The 13,486-nt window shown below is 39.0% G+C and overlaps 1 protein-coding gene across 2 annotated transcripts in view; it reads left to right on the top strand.

Annotated features, from left to right (window-relative positions):
* The window catches only part of LOC127661927 (nectin-1-like), a 296,333-nt gene that overhangs the window by 90,161 nt on the left and 192,686 nt on the right, over positions 1-13,486 (top strand). For both annotated transcript variants that reach the window (XM_052152890.1, XM_052152891.1), the window contains exon 5: positions 8,360-8,511. In XM_052152890.1, coding sequence (XP_052008850.1) covers positions 8,360-8,511 — 152 coding nt within the window. The remainder of the gene's footprint in view (positions 1-8,359; positions 8,512-13,486) is intronic.

Below are 13,486 nucleotides of genomic sequence, written 5' to 3'. Positions count from 1 at the left end.
AGACCGGCCCGTCTGGCACCATCAACCATGCCACGCTCAAAATTGCTTAAATCCCCTTTCTTTCCCATTCTGACATTCAGTTTGGAGTTCAGGAGATTGTCTTGACCAGGACCACACCCCTAAATGCATTGAAGAAACTGCCATGTGATTGGTTGATTAGATAATTGCATTAATGAGAAATTGAACAGGTGTTCCTAATAATCATTTAGGTGAGTGTATATATATACGTATATATTATATTTATATTTATGTTTGTTTACCAAACAAATGTCTAGCATGTAAGCATAAGCCTTTAAATCAAAGGGTTTTAACATCATGAGAAACATATATTTAGTCCAACGGTGTGTCTAAACTTTTGACTTGTATTGTAGATCATTATAATAAAAGTAAATAAATGACTGATTGTTGAAGACATGCTCAGTTTGGTGTAATACTACATGACATCATTGATGTGTTATAAGTGATAAGGGAATAATTTCCTTTAAACGTCTCCATCATTTAGATGTTAGCACATAATCAAGATAAGCGAAGCTGTATACAATAGCTCTATTCAGAGCACACACATGCATTGATAGCCCTTCAAACTAGATCAAACATGAGAACATAAGCTATGCTGTGTTTGCTTCTGAATGTGTACCTAACCAATAAACCGGTATGGAAGAAAAGTAAAACGAGATAGAGAGATTAAGTGTTGTGTGTCATTATGAGTCTTGTGACAACGACTGTTGTCGGGTAACTGGTGCTACGAGTTCATACAAACTATGCTGGCATAACATGACATCATTGTTTTGATTACCAAATTAACAAGTTGAATGCACGGTCTTGGATCACTTTTGGGGAAATAGTTGTTATATTTTAAGCGTTTCATTTTGCTTGGCCATTTAAAGCGCCAACTTAAAATGTGTTGTAATACATTGTTACTATCGTTGTCACAGTTACTATATCACTGAAATAGGTGTCCTGAGAAATAACACCTGTCTCTGTGAAGCTATAGACTCTGTAAACAGCAAAATATGTAAAGAGTCATTTTTTGGCCTATCAGAAATTGTAACCAATCAAAAGTACTCTCTATCGGGGGCTGGGTAGATCAGCGAGTGAAGAAGCTGACTACCCCCCCTGGAGTCGTGAGTTCTAATCCAGGGTGTGCTGAGTGACTCCAAGTTCTCCTAAGCAACCAAATTGGTCCGGTTGCTAGGGAGGGTAGAGTCACATGGGGTAACCTCCTTGTGGTCACTATAATGTGGTTCGTTCTCTGTGGGGCATGTGGTGAGCTGTGCATGGATGCTGCGGAGAATAGCATGAAGCCTCCCATGCCTTATGTCTCCGCGGTAATGTGCTCAACATGCCACATGATAAGATGCATGGATTGACGGTCTCAAACGTGGAGGCAACTGAGATTTGTCCTCAGAATCTGAGGCAAGTCACTACGCCACCACGAGGACTTAGAGTGCATTGGGAATTGGGCATTCCAAATTAGGGAAAAAAATCGAATTAATAAATACTGTCTATCTGTGAATCTTTTTGTACATTCTGGATTGCTGAAATAGATTTGGCTGACATGTCTTTGGAGGGCAGATTTTGGAGAGAGGGCTTCTGGTTGGAAGTTAGCAAAAATGCTAAAATCACTTACAGTTCCTTTAATACCATGCAGAAACTTCTGGTTTGCATCGGCAATGTCCCGAATGAATGTGCATGGGGTAAGCGCTAATCCTACTATTGCTGACACCCACTTATCAGCTTTTCAGCAAATCATTTAGATTGCCTGATTAATATTTATGAGACAAGCTGATAAGGTTAATGATGCAACCCCCCCAACCCAGAAGATGACCCATATAACCTTCTGCATTGACTGATCTCATTGTGCAGTACTTGAATACTGTGCCATGCCATTGCTGTACGCATCACACTTAGACAGCAGTATGAATGGACAGAAATGTCCCTTCATTTGTCACCCAACTTATTCCCATCATGTATGTGTGTATGCTAATGTATATGTAAATACCGAACACCCACCCACAATGTTGGCCACAATGGATGAGCTTGTCGTGAGTTACAGTTAAAAATGGAGGAAGTGTGCAGCCAAAGCTGAAAGATAAATGTGGCAATTTGTCCTGTAATTAGGAACCGAATGCACGGAAAGAAAAACATGTCACCGGACTTCAGCTGTGGTGGATTAATAGCTGGCAATGCCCTGGGTGAACGGACTCTGTGGACCGGGGTGGGTTTTAATGAGAGAGGACTAGAGAGAGAGTGAGAGAGAAGGAGGGAGGAGACCGTTGAACATTCTGGGCTATTCAGGGTATCAAAGGACACATATACAGCAGCCAACTCTGTGAAGAGGGGCGAGAGACTCATGGACAGCACTATGGTCTTCTTGAGGCATTTTTATTAATAATTGGTACGCTGAAATAAAGTGAGATGAAAAAGAAGAAGATTAAGGTTGTAAATGAGGGAAAAAAGTGAGAGAGAAGGCAAAAGATGAGGTACAAGAAAGTGAGATGAGGGACTAACTAGTTGTTTACATTTTTAGAAGAAAATGTGAGTGGTACTTTCCAGTATAAAACTCGCCACCACAATGCTGCGGTGTTGTGGGTATTCAATAGGGTGTTGTTGTGCAGATGCTAAGGTGTTCAGAGTGGTGTTTAGAGTGTTATGTTGTTACTAGGGTGTTGTAATGTGGTTGCTAAGGTGTTGACTATAAGGCCAATTCCACACAAATAAGTTTGAAAATGCATGTTTTCTATACGTTTTGGGCTTCCTTCCACACTGAGACGGTTTTTGACAGCGAAATCTAAGCTTTCCCAGTGGATACATTTTTATATGCAGTTTTTGCGTTGTAGTGTGGAAAATGGAGATATATAAAAACAATGATGTATTTGTTGTCATGTGACGAAGTCATGTGATTCATTCAACCCAAAACAAATAAAGATGGCGGCCCATATTGTAGCACCATTGTTGTGTCTTTTATCCACTTTGATAGTGTTGTTAAGATAAATGTTTTTTTGTAAAACCTATACATTGCATTCCAAGTTTATTCTGAATTGTTGTCAGGGGACGGAACATGAAGATAATTGCATTTCAGCTCACACTTGGAATGACAATTTTTTGCTTGCACAGTAAGGGGATTTAAGTGTTTTCCTCCATTTCAGTGTGGAAGAAAAACTTTTGGAATATTCTTGGAAACGGCAGTGTGGATGGAAAGCATTTCATAAACGAAAATGCCATTTTATGAATCCGGATTAATGCGGACGTAGCCGAAGTATGCCATTAGTATGTTTATTTGACCTAAACGTGTAAACACTATGGATCTTTCAAAACATTCCTGTTTCTTTGAGTGGCCAAACCAGCTCAGTGTGAGATTTAAGACGTGACTATCTGTTGGTATAACCAGTGGAAGATGGGGAGATTCTAGGAATCTGTTTGAAAACACTAATTGTAATTACATTTGATGACTCTAGTGGCACAGAAAATACTCACCTCAGCTTTAAGGATTGGGGTTTGTTTCAATCCCTAACCTTCAAAAGGCAGGAGTTGCTTCTGTACAAGAGAGGAAAGAAATTGGAGTGAGGTACAGGCATATAAAGGGGAATAGTGTGATTACAGTGAGAAAAGCGGTGGAGTAGACAGTGATGTTGAGAGACGCAGGCGCCGTAATGACAGATATGAGGGGACGGCCACAGCAGCAGTGGTGAGCAGACACCAAATGTGTTCTGAAGGGTCCCTTGGGCTCTAATCTGGAGGTCATCACCAAACTGTTGCAGAACATTTCAATCCAGAACAACTATGAATGTGCACACAAGCACACACACATACACACAAGCTGGAGTTCCATTTCAAATGTGTGAAAGTCTGTTACATTGTATAAATGATTATACAATATAAATATTTAAAAGTGCGCATACATATATATATATATATATATATATGTATATATATATAGATGCCCTTTTGAATACGCACAAAGAAAAATTATGAAAAGAAACATTGGGATTGAGAATGAGAGAGAAGACGAGTCAATATTATGTGATCTGCTTAAAGCTGAAGTGTGTAATTTCTGCACTACTAGAATCAAAAAACATTTTCAGATAAACCCACCTCAAAATGGCTCAAACAAATAAAATGAAATGTGATTGGTCACTTTACATGTCAGTGAAATGGTCTCTTTCTGTCCAAGTAGGTGGTTCCTGGCCAATTGTGTCTCTGCAGAACAAAAATGGGCTTTTCCCAATCAGTTGGCGTTTTCAAACTGGGATGGGTGTTTTTCAACCACTTAACACAGTTTGCTTACTACATTAAGATTCCCGACTTTCATTGGATAGTTTAGAAACCCCCATCCATCCTGGTTTGGAAACACACACTGATTATTACATTAAGATTCCCGACTTTCATTGGATAGTTTAGAAACCCCCATCCATCCTGGTTTGGAAACGCACACTGATTACTACATTAAGATTCCCGACTTTCATTGGATAGTTCAGAAACCCCCATCCTGGTTTGGAAAAAACACTGATTACTACATTAAGATTCCCGACTTTCATTGGATAGTTCAGAAACCCCCATCCTGGTTTGGAAACGCACACTGATTACTACATTAAGATTCCCGACTTTCATTGGATAGTTCAGAAACCCCCATCCATCCTGGTTTGGAAACGCACACTGATTACTACATTAAGATTCCCGACTTTCATTGGATAGTTTAGAAACCCCCATCCATCCTGGTTTGGAAACGCACACTGATTACTACATTAAGATTCCCGACTTTCATTGGATAGTTCAGAAACCCCCATCCTGGTTTGGAAACGCACACTGATTACTACATTAAGATTCCCGACTTTCATTGGATAGTTCAGAAACCCCCATCCTGGTTTGGAAACGCACACTGATTACTACATTAACATTCCCGACTTTCATTGGATAGTTCAGAAACCCCCATCCTGGTTTGGAAACGCACACTGATTACGACATTAAGATTCCCGACTTTCATTGGATAGTTCAGAAACCCCCATCCTGGTTTGGAAACGCACACTGATTACTACATTAAGATTCCCGACTTTCATTGGATAGTTTAGAAACCCCCATCCTGGTTTGGAAACGCAAACTGATTACTACATTGAGATTCTCTAGTTTCATTGGATAGTTGAAAAATGCCCATTACAGTTTGGAAACGTCCACAGATTGAGAAATGCCATTATTGTTCCGCAGAGACCTATACTTAGAAAAAGCTGCAATGGGGACATAATGCCGATAGTTAAAAGTCTGGCTATGCAATAATACACCCAATAGAACTCATATTTCAGGCATTACTCATTTAAATGTGATATAACTAAACAAACACACACATTCGGTTTCAGATTTGTGTTCATTTCCCAGCTATCAAACTACGCCCAAGAGGATCTTACCATAAATATACAGAAGAGTCATAAACACTTGCACTCAGAGTTTATCTCCAGACAGCTTATTGTGACATATATCCTTATCTATTTCTCTTCCAGTCTTCCGTCTGCTCGATCTTATCTGCTTGCTTTGCAGCAGTCAGCATTTAGATACATATTATACCTTTCCACACTTTTGGGTTGGATTCTGTCTGATAGGCCCTGTCTTGAACCAGAAAATGAATATTGCAGATCGGCAAGGAGAGAGAGATGTTAGCTAGATTGAATAAATATGTTTACTTATACTGTTATAAACAATACAACTGAAATCAGGAGATAAGTTTTGAAATTGTCTGAGGAAAGATGTATTCACTGAGGGATGTGCAGTTTTGAAATTGATCATTGAATGCGTTTACATGCGCAATCTTACAATGATTATGCATAAACTGACAATGTGTAATGCCTTAAATGGTTTTCCTTTATTGGGGTAAAGTCATAAATCACTATTATCGTAATTAATCGAAGATCGTAAAAGGAACAGTTCACATCCTCTGACTCAGAAATAATTGGTTTCCAAGGCATGCCAAAATGGATCCATTTCCCACTTCACTTTTATTGTGTATTTTTTGTCTTTGTTGTATATGCATATGCAGTATTTTTTGTTTCGACACCATCGATACTAAAATTATTGGAAATATAACACAAAATATAGAGAGGTACCTTATGGTCAAAGTCACTTCCTTTTTGGTTTTAACATGATTTTACAACAGTCAAGTGAGAGAAGTCAGAGCTTTTTTTTATCTAGATTTTACACCTTGTAGTTGAGAGTTCTGTTGAGACATGATAGGTTTTATGATAGGGAACTTGTAATTATCTGGCATGATGAAAACATAGCAATAAGCATTTATGGTTGCCAAACAATGTCACAACTTGCTGCATTAAAGTAGAATTCAAATGATAAGCGTTTATTGGCACAGGTGTGCGTTTATTGTCTTTTGTACATCATCTTTGAATGGGGCTCATCGAATTAGATTTAAGAGCCAGAACTTTCTGTTTTATAATTTATATTTGAGTTGTCATTGCTTATGCAAGATTTGTTTCATTCTAAAACATTAACAATTGTTAGCCGAGATCCTCACTTATAAACTGAAAAACCCTCATTTGATCTGTCTTTCTGAAACTTGACCTAATTTCTACCATGCCTCTTTGTTGGCCTTAATAAATGATGCATTCCATTGTTTGGAATGCTTTAGTGCTAACAGATAAACCGTTTTGTATCAGCTGCACTAAGAACACAAACATTGCAATGTTCCTAGTTGAAAGGTTCTCATAAAGGACACCGTCGGTCACCCTGACCGGGCCTAGTTTAGGTGGAAGGAAGGGACTTGTTAAGAGGGAACGAGATAAACCGAAGGTGTCTGGTGCCTGGGGAGGCATCATTATACTGATAAGAAGCAAAGAGAACATCTGCCACTGTAACGTCAAAGATTGTGACCTCTGTCTAGCTTTAGAGGAAGAACAGGGCAGGTCTAGACCTGCTGGGCAGCTGAACCATGACGAGCCCAGAATTAGATGACAATCAGGTTGGACGGGGCAGTTAAAGACTCCATGAAAATACCCCATGAAATTGCTTCACAAGTGCATTTTATAGCCTGTTTTGTCATATTTCCTGTTGAAACAAGACGTTTAGGTGGGACATACTGTATATAGTAAGAATGGTCTTCCCATTTTTAAATTGCCAAAATGATTTTGTTGCATCACAAACATAAACCATGATTTGATACTTGTCAAATTGTGGAATTAGAGGGAAATTATCATTCTAGAGAGCATTTAACTGAACAAATTAATTGTTTGGTGCAGCATGAGTCATCAAGATTTTTGATACATTTTCTCAAAAGTTTGAATTGCACTAGTGTGGATTAAAATGTATAGATATAATGTTTAGCCGGTATACACAGAGATGGCTTTAAAGCTTATAGATATGTACTAAAAGCCACAATAATGACTTTAAGTTCAGTCATGAAACTCTACGTGGTGCAAGCTGATTGTTCCTTTGCCAAGTTATCTGTTAATTGACTTGCTTTCTTCATGCCCCAATCTGATAGGTCCTTTGACATTTAATCTTTTAGCCAATCAACTTGCATACTTCCTCTTTATCTAAAATTGTTATTGCCTTATTTGTTTGCCGGTAAGCTGGTCTCACTGCAGTGTGCAATGACAGTTTTATCTCTGAAACCCTCCTCCACCCTGGCACAATCTGTCTAGATCTGTTTTACGGAGATTATAAGTATGTCTGATTTTGTAGCTGCAGCATGCCTTACATGCTCGACAAAGCATGTCTGTGTATGTTCTAACATGTGCATGTTCTAACATTATCAAGCACTGCAGCAGCAGCATGATCAGATATAGACCACCAAGACCAAACCTACTATCTAATCCATTAGAATACTTAAAAATGTATTCCAAAAGTTGTCACGACTGAACTCCAATTCTGATTTCATGGGGTCTTTTACATCTGATAAAGAACAATATGCTAGTCAGATTTCACATCTCTCACTTGTTCTGCTTGTCCTGGTCTCTTGGGGCCCAATGTCAGGCAACACATTCTAACACTGAAAGAGAAGCAGCAAAACAACACCTTTTTTTTCAACGTGTGACATCTTTTCTTTATGCCTTTGTTTGTTTTTATCATCTCAGAGGACTCCCTCTGTCCTAAGGCAAAATTGAGGCCTGTAAGGGCCATAAAGACATTGTGCAGTGCCGCCCGATGTCTGATGTGTGTAGTCCTTGAAGTATGCCTGGTATGCTTCAGCGCTCAGTTTGTTTTAATACTGCAGATTGAATCTGTCCTCATAATTACAGCTGATCTACAGATATTGTCAAAGCCCCACATCCCAACCCTCCCTATTGTTGGTTGATTTAGTCTCTCAGCCAACTTTGTTTTCATATGGGTGGACTAAAACTTGTCTTCTCTCTGTTTTTCTTAGGCTCAATGGATCTCTTCCCAACAATATTGAAATCAAGAATAACACACTGTTCTTCAAAGGCCCTGTGACCTATGAGCTTGGGGGAACGTACGTCTGTGATGCAACCAATAGCCTCGGCACACGCTCTGGATTGGTTGAGGTCAACATAACGGGTAAGTGGCGTGGTGGATGCTTATCTATGCTACTTTTTGCGTGCGTTAATACCGGGAGAGCTTTAACTGGGGCTGGGGTGATTGTAGTTGCAGAAATGTGAGTATTGTAGGGGGTAGAATATTTAAAGTACGTTCTATAACATGTTATACAACCTTACTTATAATAACATAATGGCCAACAGTGACCTCTAAATGTATTTGGGTATTCATGCATTTTTAAGTGCGTCTTTAGTGTCCAACTACTTTTTGAGGCCTATGTAGACTAGATACACAGGAGCATACACATGCGCATTCTGCATCCTGCATGTTCAAACCTGGACATAGGGCAGTCCAGGTGATTGTTTTTTTCACTGTGCTGCAAGTGTGGAGGTTGGCCTCCCTCCCACCTGCAGTTGCAATCTGACAGCAGAAAGGAAGAAAATGCTGTCTGTTCCTTCTCTTTCATTTCTCAATGTCACTTCATACAACCGGCAGCGCTGCCAGCACCCACAACATTCGCTCACACACACAGACAGATGCTGAGATACAGAATAAAGTGCTCTGTCATTTCCTCCTCAAAATAACATCACAGTTTTGTTGGCTCTTTAGTGTTGATCACAGGCACTTTGCAACAAACTCACATTTCTCTGAGCTACTTTCGCCTCCCACTTATTAGTCGCCATCTTCTCTGCCTTTTTTGGGTGAAAACAAGAGTTACAAATGAAAACACAACAAAACTGGAACCAGTCCTTTGTCTTCCCAAATATTTTCGGGCAAAACAGCTATAGTTCACTCAGTAGGCTTTTTAATACATTAAGATGAAAGATAGTAATCAAAGATGGTAATTCTGCTCTAGATTGTCGAGCAGACCATTGAAATTGGTGCCAGCAATTTTCGAAGAGCACGGAGGCTGCCACAGTTTTGTTCTGATAATGATTTGTTCAACTCTATCTCTCTTTGCTTGGATGGAAAGTTTCTAACATGCATTTCATTGCAAAAAACATTTTCTTATTCAGTATTCTCTTTTGTTTTCCAGTCAAAATGACTAAATGCCCTTTAAACAAGATCCATTGACTTGAGAAGCAAAAATGTGTAAGATAATAAGACTTTTTCTATCCCTATTTCTTTCCATTTATTGTTTTAAGCATAAACCTTACTACGTTTTGTTAGATTTATTCTTAAAACAAGAAAGTGCCGGTGGGCTAAGAAACATTTAAGATATATTGTCTGAAAACAAGTCGTAATACCTTATGCAATTTTGACTCTCAAAATGTCTTCCTGGAAAACAAGACAAAACAAACTGATTTAGACAATGATTTTTGCAGAGTTGCTCTGCACGCTAAAGTCGCCTCTTTTCTTTGGTGTGTGAAAGCAACGGCTTGGCTTTTATCTGACATCATATTTATTTGTGTGTGTGTATGTGGGCGTGTTTGTGTGTAAACTTGTAAACCTTTGTCGTCTCGTGCTGTCTCAGCTGCAGTTTCTATAGGGATGTGGTGATGTCATCCCGTTCCATCGCAGGTTTTGATGACATGCTCCGTGGCCACAGGCAAAGCGTTAATGGAAGTCTGAATGGCTGATTTTGAATGAAAGGTGGAGGAGGAAAGGATTCGGCAGGCAGGAAATTTCTGGCACTGATATTTATTGAGCACATCTGCTTTGGGAGAAATGGTGTTGATTGTTTTTTGAAAATTGCCGTGCAGGGAATGGACCAAGTTCAGCAATAGTTCACCTTTTACTTCCCAGAGGAACATTTTATTGCTCAGACATTGCACTTTTGCAGCTTTGAAGACTTCATTGAGTTTTCAGTTATGTTTCATTTAAGTATCAATGCAGTTTTTTTCACCAAATATTAATAATGAGTACATAACACAGATAATTTGGTCTTGGAAGAATGTGATGAGAAATGTTTGAGTGGTGGCAAATGGTGGCGACGTTTAGTATCTTGGAGAATTCAAGCACTGTTTGAGATATGCAGAAGCATTTTACATTAAGACTTTCAATGGGAAATAACTTAAATTTCAGGTTGTTCTAACCACAATCTATCACAACCTATATATATGTGAATTCAGAAGTCCTGGAATATTACAGATGTTTCGCATGGACTACTTTTATTATATTTTTGTTTCTTTTTTAAAATTAAAATAAGTTGCTATCCACTGCCATTATATAGAAAAGATAGACCAAGATTAAGATCTTAAAGTGATAGTTCACTCAAAAATGAAAATTCTCTCATCATTTACTCACCCTTATGCCATCCCAGATGTGTATGACTTTCTTTCTTCTGCAGAACACATATTACGATTTTTGAAGAATATTTCAGCTCTGCACATTCTTACAATGCAAGTGAATGGGTGCCAAAATGTAGACACTTCAAAAAGCACATAAAGAAAGCATAAAAGTAATCCATATGTCTCCTGTGGTTAAATGCATATCTTCAGAAGTGATATGATAGGTGTGCGTGAGAAACAGGTCAATATTTAAGTCGATTTTTGCTGGAAATTATTCGCCTTGTCAGAAGGAAGTGTATGCATAAAGAATGTGAACCACCAAAAACACATGAAGGAGCATGTGAAAGTGAAAATTAAAGTGGAGATTGACTGAACTGGGAGGAGAATTTATAGTAAAAATTGACTAAAATATTGATCTGTTTCTCACCCACACCTATCATATCGCTTCGAAGACATTTTGTTCTACTGAGGAAAGAAAGTAATACACATCCGAGGTTTACGGGTGAGTAAACGATGAGAGAATTTTCCTTTAAGACATCTCCTTCTGTGCTCCGCATAAGAAAGAAAACTATTATAATAGTTTTTTATTATAATTATTTAATTTTAATTTTATTAGAGCACTTTTTTTTAAACCATATGAAAACACTGTTCATTATAGAGTATGTAATCTAAAATTTAATCAGTTCATTCAGTAATTTGAGTTACTTTATTCACCATCAACTCACAATATTTATGTGATTATATGAATAACTGGCCCTGAATAAAATTTTAGGAAATACATTGAATCTTTAAAATAATATTAGAGGAATTCATTATAGGGGAATTTTTTAGCTCCCACATTTTGAATTCTGGGGGCATTTTTGCCCTATGTCGCCTTTAATTTCTGACTCTGGTTTGAAAAACATAATTGTGAGTAAATAATGACAACATTTACATTTTTGGGTGAACTTCGAGTAAGCAAAAGTCTCTCTTTGCCCTCCATTTAATGCCATTGCTGTCTAGGAGAAACAACAGATATACACTCACCTAAAGGATTATTAGGAACACCTGTTCAATTTCTCATTAATGCAATTATCTAATCAACCAATCACATGGCAGATGCTTCAATGCATTTAGGGGTGTGGTCCTGGTCAAGACAATCTCCTGAACTCCAAACTGAATGTCAGAATGGGAAAGAAAGGTGATTTAAGCAATTTTGAGCGTGGCATGGTTGTTGGTGCCAGACGGGCCGGTCTGAGTATTTCACAATCTGCTCAGTTACTGGGATTTTCACGCACAACCATTTCTAGGGTTTACAAAGAATGGTGTGAAAAGGAAAAACATCCAGTATGTGGCAGTCCTGTGGGCTGAAAATGCCTTGTTGATGCTAGAGGTCAGAGGAGAATGGGCCGACTGATTCAAGCTGATAGAAGAGCAACTTTGCCTGAAATAACCACTCGTTACAACCGAGGTATGCAGCAAAGCATTTGTGAAGCCACAACAGGCACAACCTTGAGGCGGATGGGCTACAACAGCAGAAGACCCCACCGGGTACCACTCATCTCCACTACAAATAGGAAAAAGAGGCTACAATTTGCAAGAGCTCACCAAAATTGGACAGTTGAAGACTGGAAAAATGTTGCCTGGTCTGATGAGTCTCGATTTCTGTTGAGACATTCAGATGGTAGAGTCAGAATTTGGCGTAAACAGAATGAGAACATGGATCCATCATGCCTTGTTACCACTATGCAGGCTGGTGGTGGTGGTGTAATGGTGTGGGGGATGTTTTCTTGGCACACTTTAGGCCCCTTAGTGCCAATTGGGCATCGTTTAAATGCCACGGCCTACCTGAGCATTGTGTCTGACCATGTCCATCCCTTTATGGCCACCATGTACCCATCCTCTGATGGCTACTTCCAGCAGGATAATGCACCATGTCACAAAGCTCGAATCATTTCAAATTGGTTTCTTGAACATGACAATGAGTTCACTGTACTAAAATGGCCCCCACAGTCACCAGATCTCAACCCAATAGAGCATCTTTGGGATGTGGTGGAACGGGAGCTTCGTGCCCTGGATGTGCATCCCACAAATCTCCATCAACTGCAAGATGCTATCCTATCAATATGGGCCAACATTTCTAAAGAATGCTTTCAGCACCTTGTTGAATCAATGCCACGTAGAATTAAGGCAGTTCTGAAGGCGAAAGGGGGTCAAACACAGTATTAGTATGGTGTTCCTAATAATCCTTTAGGTGAGTGTATATTTAAGAGATCTCTTTTGTGATTTGTCATTCTTACAGGTTCACATCACAGGGCATTTCATAGAAGATTTCTCTCTAAAACAACATTCTCATAAAGTTACACTTATCCTTCTCCACATGCTTGCCAGAGGTCACCAACCGATCATGCACTGAAAGCCCTATTTGTTCTTTCCATCCTCTGTTTGGCAATGCCCGGGGATTGTTTCCGCATTGTATGTGCCCATTCGATGATAGATCCCTCTTCTTCTGCGATTTCTGTCCTTTGATGGATCATTGCATCCGGAGGTCATTGAACCCTCGTGATATGTGGGAATGCTCACGGATATTGGAGTATTAAAAATCTACTGGTGGAGAAAGATTGAGATGGAAAGTTCCAGTCAACAATGTTGGTATGATGTACTTAATGTTTAAATCCCTTTTGATGCGTGTCACTTGATCGATGTTTTATACTTTCTTATATTCCAGACGAAAAGCAATTTGTAGGTTGACTTCTTGAAGAGTGTAGACACTGTGGTTCGGTGGT

Source organism: Xyrauchen texanus, chromosome 21 (genome assembly GCF_025860055.1).
Source record: "Xyrauchen texanus isolate HMW12.3.18 chromosome 21, RBS_HiC_50CHRs, whole genome shotgun sequence".
Classification (NCBI taxonomy): Eukaryota; Metazoa; Chordata; class Actinopteri; order Cypriniformes; family Catostomidae; genus Xyrauchen; species Xyrauchen texanus.
The sequence above is the reverse complement of the archived record's forward strand: the minus strand, read 5'-3'. Positions and strand labels throughout refer to the sequence as shown.